At 37.1% G+C, this 18,832-nt stretch overlaps 1 protein-coding gene across 4 annotated transcripts; it reads left to right on the top strand.

The window, feature by feature from the left end:
• Nucleotides 1-4,598: 4,598 nt before the first annotated feature.
• Nucleotides 4,599-16,682, top strand: LOC311078035 (sodium- and chloride-dependent GABA transporter 2-like). Of its 4 annotated transcripts, none has more exons than XM_084106685.1 (15): nt 4,599-4,634; nt 4,709-4,878; nt 5,514-5,648; nt 6,458-6,598; nt 8,745-8,823; nt 8,933-9,065; nt 9,578-9,712; nt 10,831-10,934; nt 12,218-12,342; nt 12,942-13,054; nt 13,132-13,269; nt 13,915-13,996; nt 14,120-14,220; nt 14,310-14,480; nt 15,874-16,682. In XM_084106685.1, coding segments are annotated over exons 1-15 (1,683 nt in total). In that variant the 5' UTR covers nt 4,599-4,632; the 3' UTR covers nt 15,928-16,682. The 4 variants fall into 4 exon arrangements, with proteins under 4 accessions (XP_083962811.1, XP_083962810.1, XP_083962809.1 ...); XM_084106684.1 differs by having other exon boundaries at nt 13,894-13,996; nt 14,120-14,211; XM_084106683.1 differs by having other exon boundaries at nt 13,894-13,996.
• Nucleotides 16,683-18,832: the final 2,150 nt, after the last annotated feature.

Raw genomic sequence — 18,832 nt, 5'->3', positions numbered from 1 at the left:
ACATCTCCTTGTGTAAGTCTTCATGAATATAGAACAAAATACAGGCAAGTGATAAGACTGTAATACCTAATAGTGTTACAATAATAAAAACAGCTCTGACTCCTAAGCTCGATCAAGCTTTATTCTATGCAAAAATAAATCATCACATTACTGTAATTATATTATTATTGTTAATATTATTGCTAGTATTAGTAGTATTGCATTCTCTAAAAAGAGATTTACTGCTAGTTATTTAACTCCAGCTGGAGAACATTCAGCTCTCACCGGCTCGTCTCGTGCCGGGGTGTTTCCTCTTTAAGTGCTTTAACATGCATGTTGCGCTTCCGTGAAAAGCAAGTTTTGCCTTGCATGTATTACACACGACAGTATATTCTTGGTTAGAAGTTTTGTGAAACTTTCACACACCTTGCTAGTTCGGATCAGGTTCAGATTCGTTTGCACTCCGTCATAATTCGCGCTGTGTTTTCTTCTACCGCATTTGTAACGGCTGCATTACACTCTAGCGCTACAGCGCCGTAGCGGTCAAATCACGATATTGCAGGCCCTTACATTAGGTCACGTGGGATCAAACGACTACTCAACAACAAAGATATTTGTCGACAATTTTTTATTGTCGACGTTGTCGACAATGTCGACTAATCGTTTCAGCCCTAGTCAGCACAGCTTTAAATGTTGCGATATGATTTTGTCAAAGGTTTAATAGACAGACGAAATGGTAGCAGATCGTGTGGGCGTTTGAATCGAGATCACATTTTTTTAAAGATGAATCGTGCAGCTCTTTTGTCTTATCTCTCTCCCAGTATACGAGTAGCGCGAGGGCTTTTCAATGCATTCAATCTCAGGTCGCTTTTAGTAGAGGAGTGAGCCAGCTCTCAGATTTCATCAAAAATATCTTCATTTGTGTTCTGAAAATGAACAGGAGTCTTACGGGGTTAGAATAACATGAGGGAGAGTGATTACTGACAATTTTTTTTTTGGTGAACTAACTCTTAAACACCGTTTTCATTTCATTTAAATGTTTATATGAAAATATTTGTTGTTGTTTTTTAAGCTATAATGTAGCGTTTAAAATGTATGATAATCATATGAAATTTTCTACTTTTTGATGTGCTGTAAAAGTGTGTGCTTATAATTCACATGGTTGTGTTAATAAAAAAATTAAGTTGGACGAATGGTGCAGAATTTTTTTATACCTTAAAATAACATTTTAACTTGAAAGAAAGTGGACATTTTAATGTTCTTTGAATGTTGTATTGTTAATAACATTTTGGGGGAAAGAACGTTGCAGGAACGTTATGCTTACCTTAAGATGATGTTCTAGCAATGTTATGCTAATGTTCCAGCAATGTTATGCCAATGTTCTTGCAATGTTATGCTAACCTTAAGATAATGTTCCAGCAACGTTATGCTAATGTTCCAGCAACGTTATGCTAATGTTATGCTAACCTTAAGATAACATTCCATGAACGTTATGCTAACCTTTATGAATGTTCCAGCAATGTTGTGCTAACGTTCCGGCAACGTTATGCTAACCTTAATATAACGTTCCAGCAACGTTATGCAAACCTTAAGATAATGTTCCATGAACATTATGCTAACCTTAAGATAACGTTCCAGCAACGTTATGCAAACCTTAATATAACGTTCCATAAACATTATGCTAACCTTAAGATAACATTCCATGAACGTTATGCTAACCTTAAAAATGTTCCAGCAATGTTGTTCTAACGTTCCAGCAACGTTATGCTAACCTTAAGATAATGTTCCAGCAACGTTATGCAAACCTTAAGATAACATTCCATAAACATTATGCTAACCTTAAGATAACATTCCATGAACGTTATGCTAACCTTAAGAATGTTCCAGCAATGTTGTGCTAACGTTCCAGCAACGTTATGCTAACCTTAAGATAATGTTCCAGCAATGTTGTGTTAACGTTCCAGCAATGTTATGCAAACCTTAAGATAATGTTCCAACAATGTTGTGCTAACGTTCCAGCAACGTTATGCAAACCTTAAGATAACGTTCCATTAACATTATGCTAACCTTAAGATAACATTCCATGAACGTAATGCTAACCTTAAGAATGTTCCAGCAATGTTGTGCTAACGTTCTAGCAACGTTACGCTAACCTTAAGATAATGTTCCAGCAACGTTATGCAAACCTTAAGATAATGTTCCAGCAATGTTATGCTAACCTTAAGATAACGTTATGCAAACGTTAAGACAATGTTCCAGCAACGTTATGCTAACCTTAAGATAACGTTCCAGCAACATTATGCTAACGTTACAGCAACGTTATGCTAACGTTACAGCAACGTTATGCTAACCTTAAGATAACGTTCCAGCAACATTATGCTAACGTTCCAGCAACGTTATGCTAACGTTCCAGCAACGTTATGCTAACCTTAAGATAACGTTCCAGCAACATTATGCTAACGTTCCAGCAATGTTTTTCTAACATTAAAATACCATTCCAGCAACGTTAAGCAAACTGGACATTTCAACATTTTTAGAACATTCCAAATCAACGTTCCCACAACGTTCTTAGAACATATTTTTGTTAGCTGGGAGGATGCAAAAAAATCAAAACATTGAGAAAATCTCCTTTAAAGTTTTACATTTATGTTCACGATTGTGCTGCATTCACTCACTCACGCAAAAATAAATGTTTTATATATTTACGGCAGGAAATTTACTAAATATCTTCATGGAACATGATCTTTACTTAATATCGTAATGATTTTTGGCATAAAAGAAAAATCTATAATTTTGACCCATACAATGTATTGTTGCTATTGCCGCAAATATACCCGTGCGACTCGAGACTGGTGACGTGATCCAGGGTCACATGTCACGATTCAGTACATTTCTTGATACTGAACTCACGATCATTATTATTGAGATACTCCAAGACATATGATAAAAGGTTTACAAAAATATGTACTGTTGATTAAAATGCTAAATTTGGGATTTCACTGTGTGTGTAAATGAATAGACTAGGACTTGGTGCTGAAACCCAAAGCACAGGACAATAGAGACACCAGAATAACAATATTCATGAATTTGAAGCTGTAATGCAGAATTATTTTAGACGAATATTCTTGATCTCTGTCACTGACTAGATATATTTAAATTAATGTAGGCCACTTTTTACTGGTAACATCAGACATTTGGCATTATCAGGCCCACAAATATTCCCCCATTACATTATTATACATTATATTCAACATTATATATAGTAGTTTAATGTAGTACTGACACTAAAAAGTTTTTATTTTGGGTGAACTATCCACAATACATATTGTCATTATCCACAATACATTTTTGTATAGCGATTATATTGTGACAGGATATATTGTTACACCCCTACAATTCATCCTTCATTTTTCTTCTATAACTCACTGTGTTTCAATCAGATCTTATTTATTTGGTATTGTAAGTATTTGGGGAGTACTTTTTGAGGAAATTATAAAGTATGTAACTATGCTGAACGTTTTGAAGGAATTGTATGGTCAATGTTTTTCGGTTACCATCAGTGTTGGGGAAAGTTACTTTTAAAAGTAATGCATTACATTATTGCGTTACTTAGTTACGTTTTATTAAAAGTAATGCGTTACATTACTTTTGCATAACTTTTTCTCACCTGGGCTTGATTTTCTTTTATAACAAAAAAAAAAAAGGTCTATTTTTGGCAAGTTTTAAGGCCCTTTCACACCAAAAGTGAAGTGAATAAGCCTCAGGCTGAAGGAAATGCAGATTTACTCCTGTACAGTAGAGGGCGCCGCTCAAACAAACCTTTCAGGCATTCTGGATTGAAGAACAATAGGATACAGTTCAACACTCTTATTTCTAAATCTAATCTAAAGTCATTTGTTTATTAGTATGGTTGAATTAGATCATTGAAGGTCAGCAGCAAAGACATTGGTTAATAAAGTGAGATTAAATACATAAAGTATATTTGTGTAATTTAATATAGTTAATTATAAAAGTTTTGCGTAAAATTCTGAGATTGCATTTTACTGTTTTTATTCATTTTGAGGAATACTGAATGTTTTCGTGCAAGTGAGATGAGTAAATGCATGTTCACATTTAGTCTAGAACTAAAATAACCATCATGTTTACACACACACTCACACACACAACACCGCCTCACTTTATTTCTCTCAACATGAGGACAGGAGCTGTCAGTCAATACATGTGAAAAAGTAACTAGCGTTACTTATTTTAAAAAGTAACTTCGGTATTTTGTTGTAAATTGAAAAAGTTATGCGTTACTTTACTAGTTACTTGAAAAAGTAATCTGATTACATAACTCAAGTTACTTCTGGCTGCTTCTAATCAGCACTGAATCAGTGTAATGACAATTCATCCTTCATCCTTCGATCAAATCTTATTTGGTATTATTTGGGAAGTACTTGCTGAGGAAATTATAAACTATGTAACTATGCTGAACGTTTTGAAGGAACTGTATGGTCAACGTTTTTCAGTTTAAGGGATTATAAGCAGTCACTCCTGCTCAATGTGCTGCTCGCATTAGTGCCTATTTAGGGACACCCCTCCCTAAACATCTCAGATAACACACACACACACACACACACACACAAGAGCCCAGCTGATAACTGTGTTGTCATGTAAGTTTAACGCTGTGTGTGTCTCATTCGGGACTGCACTGTCCCGATACACTGCTTCTGTGACCTGTCCACAGGTGTGTGTCTTGCCATGTCATCACTGGGGGTCAGAGGTCAGGCGGTGGCCAGCTCCAGGACCGCGGTCAGTGGGCCAGTAAAGCTGAATATCTGCTGGCTGTTGCCGGGCAGATTATCGGTCTGGGTAACGTATGGCGATTCCCATATCTGTGCTACAAGAACGGAGGAGGTGAGACACTCACATCACAAAACACCATGCATGCTCTTGTATGTCTTGTTTATAGTTGTGTAACAATATATCACGATACAAAAATGCAACAATGTGTATCGTGGATAGTGACAATATATATTGTGTGTAGTTCACTCAAAATAAAAATTACCGTGTGAGAAAAAAATTCTAGTTTTCAGAGTTTTACTGTCAGTACTATATTAAACTTCTATATATAATGTTGAATATAATGTATAATAATGTAATGGGGGAATATTTGTGGGCCTGATAATGCCAAATGTCTGATGTTACCAGTAAAAAGTGGCCTATATTATTTTAAATATATCTAGTCAGTGAAATAGTGCAAGAATATTCGTCTAAAATAAAATAATAAAATGTTATTAAAACACATAAAATAATTCTAAATCTTGTCCTACGCATTCAGTTTCCAGCACCAAGTCCACATTCATTTACACCCACAATGTAAAACCAAATTTAGCATTTTAATCAATAGTATATTTTTTGTAACCTTTTATCATTATGTCTTGGAGTATCGCAATAATATGGTATCGTGAGTTCAGTATCGTGATATGTATCGAATCGTGACATGAGGGAATCGTTACACCTCTACTTGTTTATGACACACTTTCGAACAGGTGTGTTTCTTGTGCCGTACATGTTATTCCTGGTTGTGTGTGGCGTTCCTCTGTTCCTGCTGGAGACGGCGCTGGGTCAGTTCACCAGTCTGGGAGGAGTCGGCGCATGGAGGAAAATCTGCCCGCTTTTTGCAGGTTACATGTTTGAGTTGTTTATAGTAGCGCAGTTGATGAATTTTGCAACACTGTTTATTACTGTGAAGCTGCTTTGAATCTGTATTGTGTGAAGCGCTCAAGTCACATGACTACATAAAGCCAGTACACAGGCCCAAAATCTTTCTGCATGTGATGGAAGTGCGTCTGTCTTGTTATTATTTGTAAATGCACCTTTTTATTTTGAGTTTGTGCATTGCAGTTTTAAAGGGATAGTTCACCCAAAAATGAAAATTAGCCCATGATTTACTCACCCTCAAGTCATCCTAGGTGTATATGACTTTCATCTTTCAGACGAACATAGAGTTATATTAAAAAATGTCCTGGTTCTTCCAAGCTTTATAATGGCAGTGAATGGCCGTTTCTGTTTTGAAGTCCATAAACGTGCATCTGTCCATCATAAAAGTGCATATATCCATCATAAAAGTGCATCTATCCATCATAAAAGTGCATCTATCCATGATAAAAGTGCATCTATCCATCATAAAAGTGCATCTATCCATCATAAAAGTGCATCTATCCATGATAAAAGTGCATCTGTCCGTCATAAAAGTGCATCTATCCATGATAAAAGTGCATCTGTCCATGATTAAAGTGCATCTGTTAATGAAGCGTAAGTAGACTGTGTATGGCCGTAAGCTAGAATTTTACTTTGTAACGTGTTAAATATGGATATTTTTCTTACACCTAGGATGACTTGAGGGCGAGTAAATCATGGGCTAATTTTAATTTTTGGGTGAACTATCCCTTTAACTCTGCTTGTGTTTGGACGTATGGTTGGGTCATTGCAGGTCTGGGTTACGCCAGTCAGGTGATGATCTTACACAGTTGTGTGTATTACATAATTATTCTGGCCTGGGCGCTCTTCTACCTGTGCAACAGCTTCCAGACGAGGCTTCCCTGGGCGCACTGCAACAACACCTGGAACACAGGTGACAAACACACTTTACATGCACGTATCTCGAGCTCCTGCTGTGTCTGAGGGTTTCTAGGCTCAGTGTGTGAGAGCGCTCACATCATCTGTGTTGTCACATGACCGCATCGCCCGACATTGAGGCAGAAATTTGGCCCAGTTAATTTCCATTATCCAAACATCTTGACACTCAGGACTCATTCCCCACCCATAGAGCAACATCACATTGATTTCGAAGGGCGGGGTTTTGGAGAGACTTTTTCACACAGCGAAACAAAACAGATTTTTTACACATTGTGCAATTTGAATTATTAGCTCATATGATCTTGGTTATTCTATCTAATCGCAATTATTTGAGATTGCAGCATTATGAATTTCAATCACATGCCATCCAAGTAAGAGAAAGTGCTGTCCATTGCTTTCACTGGTGAGAGAAGCAAGAGAATCAACATTGATTATGGCAGGGAGTAAAAAATAAAAAATATTAAAAAACACTGTTATAGTAAATAAAGATAGTCAAAGGTCTTCCTTCATATAAAATAAAGGCTTGTGTTTAATCAGACTGCATTTTATTATATTATATTATATTATATTATATTATATTATATTATATTATATTATATTATATTATATTCATATTGTATAATAAATACTTATATTAATACTTATATTAATATTATTAATTTTCACAGCATTAAATCATATGAGCCTATATTATATTATATTGCAATATAATATATTATATTACATTATATTATGATTACTTATATTAATAATTATATACATATTATATTATATTATGTTATATTGCAATATAATATAATATAAATACTTATATTAATAATTATATAAATATGATTAATATTATATTATATGAATAACTTTATAAATTATTATTATATTAATAACTATATCAGTATTATTAATTTTCACAACATTAAAGTAAATCATATGAGCCTATATCATTTAAATTTTTAATATTATATTATGTCTTTACTTAAAATGTCTTTAATCTCGTGTATAATGTGTTTAATCCCGTTTATAATGTGTTTAATATCATGTATAATGTCTTTAATCTCGTGTATAATGTGTTTAATCTCATGTATAATGTCTTTAATCTCGTGTATAATGTGTTTAATCTCCTGTATAATGTCTTTAATCTCGTGTATAATGTGTTTAATCTCATGTATAATGTCTTTAATCTCGTGTATAATGTGTTTAATCTCATGTATAATGTCTTTAATCTGCTGTATAATGTCTTTAATCTCGTGTATAAAGTGTTTAATCTCGTTTATAATGTCTTTAATCTCGTGTATAATGTCTTTAATATCATGTGTAATGTCTTTAATCTCGTGTATAATGTCTTTAATCTCCTGTATAATGTCTTTAATATCGTTTATAATGCGTTTAATCTCGTGTATAATGTGTTTAATATTGTGTATAATGTCTTTAATCTCGTGTATAATGTTTAATATTGTGTATGTCTTTAATCTTGTGTATAATGTGTTTAATCTCGTTTATAATGTGTTTAATCTCGTTTATAATGTCTTTAATCTTGTGTATAATGTGTTTAATCTCATGTACTGTATAATGTGTTTAATATCGTGTATAATGTCTTTAATCTCATGTATAATGTGTTTAATCTCATGTATAATGTGTTTAATATCGTTTATAATGTCTTTAATCTCGTGTATTATGTCTTTAATCTTGTGTATTATGTCTTTAATCTTGTGTATGTCTTTAATCTCGTGTATAATGTCTTTAATCTCGTTTATAATGTGTTTAATATCGTTTATAATGTGTTTAATCTCATGTATAATGTCTTTAATCTCGTTTATAATGTGTTTAATATCGTTTATAATGTGTTTAATCTCATGTATAATGTCTTTAATCTCGTGTATAATGTGTTTAATCTCGTGTATAATGTCTTTAATCTTGTGTATAATGTCTTTAATCTCGTGTATAATGTGTTTAATCTCGTGTATAATGTCTTTAATCTTGTGTATAATGTCTTTAATCTCGTGTATAATGTCTTTAATCTCGTGTATAATGTCTTTAATCTCGTGTATAATGTCTTTAATCTTGTGTATAATGTCTTTAATCTCGTGTATAATGTGTTTAATCTCGTGTATAATGTCTTTAATCTTGTGTTTAATCTCCTCTAGATTCCTGCGTGGGCTTTGAGCAACACAACGCCAGCGATGTCTCTGAGAACGCCACGTCTCCAGTCATTGAGTTTTGGGAGTGAGTGTCTGGTATGATGGTGTGCACGGCTCATTGTCTGAAGTGTTTGATGGTGTGTGTGAGTGTGTGTGTGTGTGTGTGTGTACTGCCTCTCTCTCTCTCTCTCCAGGCGTGAGGTGTTGGATCTGTCTGCTAGTGTAGATCATCTGGGCTCGCTGAACCTCCGTCTGGCCTCGTGTCTAATGCTGGTGTGGGTCGTCTGCTACTTCTGTGTCTGGAAAGGAGTCAAATCCACCGGCAAGGTGTTTGTGTAGTGTAGTGTGTTTATGCAATAACACTAGAGAAGATCCTACTTTATGCCCCTAATGCTAGAGTCCAATAACTAACAAATACAATAACTTTAATAGATTGTGATGTTTAAACTCCAGTAGGTCTTTTTTAGATAGATAGATAGATAGATAGATAGATAGATAGATAGATAGATAGATAGATAGATAGATAGACAATTAATTTATCAAAAATACAGTACAAATTGTGAAATATTATTCTAATGTAAATCAGCTGTTTTCTATGTGAATATATAGTAAAGTGTAATTTATTCCTGTGATCAAAGCTGAATTTTCAGCATCATTACTCCAGTCTTCAGTGTCACATGATCCTTCAGAAATCACTCTAATATGATGATTTGATGCTGAAGACACATTTATGATTATTATCAGTGTTGAAAACAGTTGTGCTGCTTCATATTTTTGCGGAAACCATTTAAATCTGTATGTTTTCAGTTGAAGTTCACGTTTTATGTTTTGCTGTGTAGGTTGTGTATGTGACCGCTACCTTCCCGTACGTGATGCTGCTGGTGTTGTTGGTTCGTGGCGTGACGCTCCCCGGCGCCGTGGACGGGATTATTTACTACCTGAAACCCAATCACACACGGCTGACGGACCCACAGGTAGCGTCACATGATCTCCTGTATAAGATACAGAGTGAAACAAGTACTGATTGGAAACAAATATGTGCAACATGCATTAAAGAAGCATATTCTGCCCTTTTGCAAAGTCTTGATGTTGTTTCAGGCTCTACTAGAACAGGTTTTCCTGCTTAAATGTTGATTATTTTCCTCATATTCTCCATTGTTGCGGCTCCTCTCTTCCCAGTCTGTCAGTAACGCTCTGTTTACTTCCTGTCTCTATGAAGCCCCTCCTTCTGAAAAGCACACTGTGCTCTGATTGGTCGGCTGGAGCAGTGTGTTGTGATTGGTCGAGCGCTTCGAGTGTGTTTGGGAAATGTCCCGCCCCTTTCCATAACCGCCAGTTTAACACACTACTAACTAACTCAACCAGGCCCCGCCCCTTTATTCTGCGCATTAATTATTTAAATGAGGAATATTGTGACGTGTTCGTTCCCGGAAGAAACTCAAGACTACAATGGAGGCGTTTCAGGAGTTCAGGAACACTGACACTGATATAGAGAATAACTGGAGCTTTTTCATGATCACACAGCAACATTACACACTAAAGACAGCCGAAGATGGAATAGGACACAGTTAATCTCTACTAACAGTTATGTGCATAAAAATAATCAGGAAAGGAGTTTTGTTTGAGATTGTATTATTAATATTAGTTCAAATTAAATCAAGTGAGGTGTAACCAACATGCAGGACAAAACCAAATAATTTGCATTTTAATGATGAAATATGTTTAAATATGAAATATGTTTGCAAGCCTTTTATGAAAATAATAATAGAGATTCTCATATATTCAGGTTGTATGCATTATTACTTTCACTTGACATTATAGCATCATTAAATTGAAACTGGGATAAACGTTTATACATGCAACCAACATAAATAGCACGTGCAGTTTCAGCCAGGATTTGATTTATCATTTAATCATATATGACGATCGGCTTTGTTCGGTTTTTAATCTGCAACAATTGGACAGGATTTGATTAAATAGTGACTTGTTGTGACAAGTTCATAGTCATAGTAAACTTCATAGTCAAATCTTTACTATTATGCTCGATGTGAAGTTGAGAAAGCAGTGAGTTCTGTGTGTCTCTCTGCTGAAGGTATGGATGGATGCAGGGACTCAGATCTTCTTCTCGTACGGCATCGGTCTGGGAAGTCTCACGGCTCTGGGAAGCTACAATAAATTCAACAACGACTGTTACAAGTACGTCCTTCCTCTCACAAAAACTCACACACATTTAACATCAACATGAAGTCAATCACAACTCTGTGTACTTTTCTAATTCATGTTCCTGGTCTTATGATTAATTTATGTTTATTTACATGTATGCATTTGGGAACGCCTTTAGCATGCACCGGTGTCTGAAGCACGTGTGAAATCACACCAATCCTATTGGCTGACAGAGGTCAGGTGACAAAGAGTAGCGTGACCGTAAAAGGGCATCACGTCACAAAATCCCCTGCTTCTTTGTCTTCAGAAGCCGCGTGTGTTTCAGTGTGATTGTTTGTCTAAACACAAAGAGGTTTGTGTTGCAGCTGGCTGCTTCTTTCTGCACACATACAGAAGGCTTTACAGTTTGGACATGAATTCGACACCAGTCCTTCTGGGTCAGTTCGTTCAGTGGGAACAGGGTTTGTGCATATGTGTGTACTTCAACCTTGTTGGTCAGGCATTTGTTCAGTATGGCGGTGTGGACACTCAAGCGTTGAGTTACCTCGAAAGGGAGCATCTCATATGTAACCCTGTTCCCTGAGAAGGCTTCTTCAGACAAAAACTTAGTGATTCCGTGACTTACAGTCAAACCAAAAATTATTCAGACACCAGATATCATTTTTGATATTGTTTTACTAGTGTGTGCAGGACACTATAGTTCATTTATGTACGTGAAGACAGCAAAATAAAGTAAACTGTGACATATTACACCCAATAATTCTTCATACAGGGACTCCCAGTAACATTTGTGACCAAAAATGATTCGGACACTTTGAGCTGATCATGTTTTGCTGAAGTGTGTTTCTTCTTTAATTGCTAATGCTCTTTTTACACACAGACTGAACAAAATGAAGCATTGCTTGGTGATTGGTTGAGCTAAACTGGTATTATCTAATTGTGTAGTTAAATTTAACAGCTGACAGATATTCAACATAATTCATGTGTGAGACAGTCTAACAGAAGGACGGACAAAACCAGTCAAATATCAGCTGAGTTCATAACTCTGAGTTCTTTATTACCATTTTCTAAACTATAGCGAATAAACTGTGATAATGTGAGAAATGTTGAAGGTGTCTGAATACATGTTGGTTTGACTGTAGATGCCCTTTGTCTTGTTGAAACGCTACTCTTCAATACTTTCGTCACGTCTCCATCGGCCAAAAGGTTTGGCGTGATTTCACACGTGCTTCAGACACCGGTGCGGCATTAGATATAAATGTTTTTGTATCTGAATTTATATTTTATTGTATTTCAGCTTTGTGTTTGTGTTTCAGGGACTGTTTCAGACTGTGTCTCCTCAACAGTGCCACCAGTTTCGTTTCAGGATTCGCCATTTTCTCAGTGCTCGGCTTCATGGCGCAGGAGCAGGGTGTGGATATCGCAGAAGTGGCGCAGTCAGGTCAGACACGATGCATGATGGGCATCACACATGCATATTCACTCTGAAATACAGTTCAACATTATTCAATTATTCAAGTTATTCAACCCCCATTGCAAATCAGATTCATTGGCAAATGTTCAGACTTTCAGCTGTTTGCAATGAACAAATCAAACAAAAGTAATTTAAATGGTTCAACGCAACAAATGTTTCAAGTCATTTCCCCAAATTCAACTGAAATTACCAACTTTTTATGACTTCTGCAGTCTCAAAATTATTCAACCCCTTCATGTCAAGCATCTTACGCACTTAGTAGAACAACCTTTTTCTGTTCAGATCTGCTGCAAGCGAGATTATGGGAACGTTCAGAACGTTCAGAGAACATTCAAAAGTAACAAGTCGTAAAAAATGTTAAATGATCGTCTAACTAGAAGAGTTCTGAAAATCGTTCCATGAATGTTGTACAAATAATGTTTTTGCACAAACGTTTTGAGAACATTATTAAAGACCAGATAATGTTGAACAAACGTTCTATTAACGTTCCAGGAAGAATATGTTCATAACTTTAGCTAACATTAGCTAAAGTTCTGAGAATGTTTTCTGCGTATGTTCTCTTTCAGGTCCTGGTCTAGCGTTTATAGCGTATCCACGCGCCGTTTCCCTGATGCCTCTGCCTCAGCTGTGGGCCGTGTGTTTCTTCCTCATGATCATCATGTTGGGTCTGGACACTCAGGTGTGACGTCTCTCTCAGGTGTGTGTGTGCTGCAGGTGTGGCGGCGCTGCTGATCGCTGTATGTGTGTGTTGTTCAGTTCGTCAGTCTCGAGGCACTGATGATGTCGGTGTCGGATCTGTATCCCGAGGTCATTCGCAGAGGTCGTCGACGGGAGATTCTGCTCCTGCTCGTGTGTTTAGCCTGTTTTCTGCTCGGGCTTCTGATGGTGACGCCGGTGAGACATCTCAACTCTTGCTGTCCTTTCTTCCTCTGTCCAAGATTAAAGGGATTGTTCACCCAAAAGTGAAAATTAGCCCATGATTTACTCACCCTGAAGTCATCCTAGGTGTATATGACTTTCTTCTTTCAGACGAACACAATCAGAGTTATATTAAAAAATGTCCTGGCTCTTCTAAGCTTTATAATGGCCGTTTCTGTTTTGAAGTCCATAAAAGTGCATCTATCCATCATAAAAGTGTATCTATCCATGATAGAAGTGCATCTATCCATGATAAAAGTGCATCTATCCATCCTAAAAGTGCATCTATCCATGATAAAAGTGCATCTATCATCATAAAAGTGCATCTATCCATGATAAAAGTGCATCTATCCATCCTAAAAGTGCATCTATCCATGATAGAAGTGCATCTATCATCATAAAAGTGCATCTATCCATGATAAAAGTGCATCTATCCATGATAAAAGTGCATCTATCCATCCTAAAAGTGCATGAATACATGATAAAAGTGCATCTATCCATATTTCTTCTTTCAGACGAATACAATCAGAGTTATATTTAAAAATGTCCTGGCTCTTCCAAGCTTTATAATGGCAGCTCCTCTCTGTGTCTGACGATCAGGGAGGCCTGTATGTGTTTCAGATCTACGATCATTTCTCCTGCAGTGGAGCCAGTCTGATAATGCTGTCCGTCTGTCAGTCTATGGCCATCGGATGGATCTATGGTACACACACACGCACACACACTCTCTCTCTCTCTATCTCACACACGCACACACACACACTCTCTCTCTCTATCTCACACACACACACACACACACACACTGATGTTGCTGTGTTGTCCTCAGGTGCGGATCGCTTCAGTCGTGACATCGAGGCCATGATCGGTTACGAGCCGCTCTGCAGCTTCAGGCTCTGCTGGCGTTTCCTGACGCCCGGCGTGTGTATCGTGTGTATCTCGTGTGTCACTGACATCTGCTGCTGACGGACCGTCCGCCTCCTCTGAGAAACTCTCTGTGTGTGTGTGTGTGTGTTCAGGGCACGCTGGTGTTCTCGCTGATATTCTGGTCTCCACTGACCCTGGCTAACGGTGTGACGGCTCCTGGATGGGCCTTGATGATGGGCTGGACACTCACACTGTCCTCGGTGTCTCTCCTGCCCGTCTGTGCGATCTACACACTCATACACACACCGGGGAACCTTCAACAGGTGAACACACACACACACACGCTCTCACACACACCCACACACATACTCTCACACACACGCTGGACGCTCACACTGACTGTGGTTTGTCTCCTGCCTGTCTGCACACTCCACACACTCATACACACACCAGGGAACCTTCAACAGGTGAACACACACACATGCTCTCTCACAGACACACACACACGCTGGACGCTCACACTGTCCTCCATGTGTCTGCTGCCCGTCTGTGCGCTCCACACATTCAACAGGTGAAGAACAGCAGCAAATACATTTTTAATGATATAAACCTTTCTCGACAGATGAGCTTTATGGTTGTTCAGTGATAAGTCATTAGTAATGGTTCCATACAAAGTTGAGAATTTAACTTGAATTCCTGATGAACGGTGATGTCGTCCAATCTTTTTTGATGCTTAGCTATAGCCATTTTTGTGTTTGTTTAATTTTAAAGCGCCACCAAGTGGCCAGTCGCTGCGTCCCTTTATAGAGCCCCTCGTCTGACAACCGCTCTAAATTCATTGGTCGATGGCGGCCGTGTTTTTCGAGATATGCGAATGTCCTCAAAAGCAGTCTTGGCATCTTGGACAAAGACACCGCATGCCAATTTTCAAGCCAATCAGACTTAGGGTTGCGTAGTTATAGCCGTTTTATGTCTTTTCCATGTTATAGCGCCACCAAGAGGCCAGTCGAGAATGAGCTCATACATATGTGTGCCGAGTTTGGTGAAAATATCTCATTTTGTTCATGAGTTATAGCCATTGGCCGTGTTATTCGAGATACATGAATGTCCTTGTAGACAATCGCGACATCTTGGACAAAGAAACCGCATGCTAGGTTTCAAGTCAATGGGACTGACTGTTGCGTAGCTATTGCCATTTTTGTGTTTGTTTCATTTAAAGCGCCACCAAGTGGCCAGTCATTGCGTCCCTTTCATAGACTGTAAAAAAATATGTGCGTAGTGTCCGTGACATCACCCGTAATGTTTCTGAAGAGCATTTTTGAAGCCCAAAGTGGGTGGAGCCGGCTGTCGCCATCCAGTCTCTAGTGGCCAGTCGATGAACTGCAGTTTATGTCACTTCCGTGTTGGTTTTTTAAAGAGAGACCGGAAGGTTGCCGCCTGGTCCCTTTTTGTCTCATCATTTGCAGTGCTTCATGGGACTGTAGATCATTCCCTCATAAAAGAGTTGATGTTTATTCACGTTTAATCACGAATTCCAGCCGTTTCACCCATCCTGAGTCTCACTATAGCTCTCTGAGCTTCATTGTTAAACCGATGACAGTTGTTTGTGTAAGTGGGAAATAAAAGCCCTCACGCAGACAGAGAGTCTCGAGCGTCTAATAACACTCCTAAAGTCTCTCCAGTGAATAACAGGCTCTTCATGTGTCCCGTGTGCAGCGTCTCCGTCTGCTGTGCCGGACTCAAGCTGACACACCAGCACCTTCCTCATGACCTCTGACCTCAGCACAAAGAAGCCCACAGAGACACTTAAGGACGTGGTGTAAGTGAAACTGAGGAGATCTGATGTACAGAAACCAGCGTTTGGAGACGGTAACGTGTCGCGCTGCAGCTGGAGGGTAAAAGAAACTCTTTGTCTTAATAACAAGCCGTTTAAAGCTTCTCTTCATGTCCATGTTCAACTATGAGGACGTTCGCTAGATAGTTTGACATTTTGAGTTTTGGTTGAAATATGACCCATGACGTGTTCTGGAGACTAAAGATATACATCTCAGCAATGTATCTAATTTACTGGATATGTATATGAAAGTACAACATGTTACAAAAGTGTTTGTTTATCTGTTCAGCATTCTTGATATTTATCTATTGTTTAACAAGCCGTTTACAGCTTCTCTTCATGTCCATGTTCAACGTTCGCTGGATATTTTGACCGGATATTTAATAATAGTTTTAATTTGTGTTCTTGATATGCATATCTTCAAAAATGCCTGGATAACCTTCTACTTTTGCATCAGTCGAAACTGTTTCCAGTGCGAATGAATCACATGCAGTTTCAACATCTTTTTCTTGACTCTTTATTTAATCGGACTGCAAAAAGATTAATTGATGTCATTTTCTGAATTACACATCAAGTGTGATATGCAGTAGCATGTTATTAAAGCTTAAATTTACAATTAAAACTGAAAATATAAAAAATAAAAGCTAATTCATAATAATCATAAATACTATAATAGTATAAAAATAATACTAAAATAACACTGATTCACTCTCAGAGTACTTATATATTTATATATATGAATATTTAATTATATAGCCTATATAGCAGTCTTTAAAAAAAAAAAAATATATATATATATATATATATATATATATGTAATTTTATTATTATTATGTTATTTTTGGTTGAAATGTGACCCAGATGTGTTCAGGAGACTACAAATATACATCTCAGAAATGTATAGATCTAATGTATGGTATATGTTGCTAAAATAGGAAGCTACAACATGTTAAAGTGTTTGTTTATCTGTTCAGCATTCTTGATGTTTATCTATTTTATGCATATGAAACTATTGAAGTAAATACTCTGTCACAGATACTCTGTCATAATTATGTTTTGTATGATTATTCGCATAATTACACTTCTTGATTATTGGCATGATTGTTTTTATTGACATTGTCAGTAAACATATGTCTATTAAAATGGTGAAAAATAACTTTTTGGAGGTTATTACTCCCTGAAACGCCTCCATTGTATCTTGAGTTTCTTCCGGGAACGAACATATCACAATATTCCTGGCGGTAATGGAAAGGGGCGGGGCATTTCCCAAACACACTCGAAGCGCTCGACCAATCACAACACACTGATCCAGCCGACCAATCAGAGCACAGTGTGCTTTTCAGGAGGAGGGGCTTCATAGAGACGAAGTAAGAGGGAAGTAAACAGAGCGTTACTGACAGACTGGGAAGAGAGGAGCTGCAATAATGGAGAATATGAGGAAAATAATCAACATTTAAGCAGGAAAACCTGTTCTAGTAGAGCCTGAAACAACATCAAGACTTTATAAAAGGGTATAATAGGTCCTCTTAGTCGCATTTAGCAGATTAGAGTTTTTAAACCATGCACCTTAAATCTTGTCGGTATTCTATTATGAATGAGGCATGCTGGGACAGAACATAACAGATGGGCCACACAATGAGAAGAAGTGCCTTTTAGCACTCGTATTGTGTATGGATTAATTTAGTGTTGGCTCTGTGTGTGTGTGCGTGCGTGCGTGCGTGTGTGTGTACGTCAATATGTGCGCCGTCTGCGCACGTGTCCATGCATGCATGTCCATATGCACGTTTTGATAGTGTGTGTGCTCTATATTTAGAGTGAGGATGGCCTGTGTGTGTGTGTGTGTGTGTGTGTGTGTGTGTGTGTGTGTGTGTGTGTGTGTGTGTGTGTGTGTGTGTGTGTGTGGTGTTATTGTGTTCAGTGGATTATATCTGTAAAGCGCCCGTGTTTGATACAGCATCTCCTGCACGTTGGGCTGTCGGTGCCAAAGCATGCGCTCGTTTGTTCTGGACAGTGAGTTTCCATGTGATTTTAAACTATTAGATTTCAATTATTTGTCTGCCTCTAATTATTTTATTTTTTAAATGGATCAGATTCTAAAAAAAAGAAGAGGAAAACTTACTGATCCCCCAAATTTTGTATTCATCAAGGATGCATTAAAATGATCAACAGTGACAGTAAAGACATTTATGATGTTACAAAATATTCTATTTGGAAATAAATGCTGTTCTGTTGAACTTTCTGTTCTTCAAAGAATCTTGTAAAATAAAACGTATGACTGTTTCCACAAAAATATGAAACTGTTTTTAACATTGATAATAATCATAAATGCTTCTTGAGCAGCAAATCATCATATTAGAGTGATTTCTGAAGGATCATGTGACTCTGAAGACTGGAGTAATGATGCTGAAAATTCAGCTTTGATCACAGGAATAAATTACACTTTACTATATTCAGAAAACAGCTGATTCCAATAATATTTCACAATTTGTACTGTATTTTGATCAAATAAATGCAGCCTTGGTGAGTGTAAGAGAAATCTTACTGACCTATGTGTGGTTTTTATGAATATATAATTTGTGTATTCATTTTTTAATGAGATAATGCAGATTGTGTGTTCATATAAAAATCATTTTTCATAGTGAAACTTATTTTTAGTCAAAACACATCTGTTTAGCTATGCATTTAATGAATGAGCACTGTGCCAATGTTCGTCCGACTGTTTGTACTGTACTGTATTTTATTTTTATTTTTCTAAACTGTTTTAATTAATCTTAATTCTTTTTATTATTTTAATTTCCTCTATGTAAAGCACTTTGAATTGCCACTGTGTATGAAATGTGC

Source organism: Abramis brama (assembly GCF_963993115.1).
Source record: "Abramis brama genome assembly, chromosome: 2".
NCBI lineage: Eukaryota > Metazoa > Chordata > Actinopteri > Cypriniformes > Leuciscidae > Abramis > Abramis brama.
This window is presented reverse-complemented; position numbering and strand designations above follow the sequence as displayed.

Coding starts and splice junctions, on each gene's coding strand:
- LOC311078035 (XM_084106683.1), top strand. Junction 5,649..6,457: donor AATCTGCCCGCTTTTTGCAG/GTTACATGTTTG, acceptor GGGTCATTGCAG/GTCTGGGTTACGCCAGTCAG. Junction 14,221..14,309: donor TGACGCCCGGCGTGTGTATC/GTGTGTATCTCG, acceptor GTGTGTGTTCAG/GGCACGCTGGTGTTCTCGCT.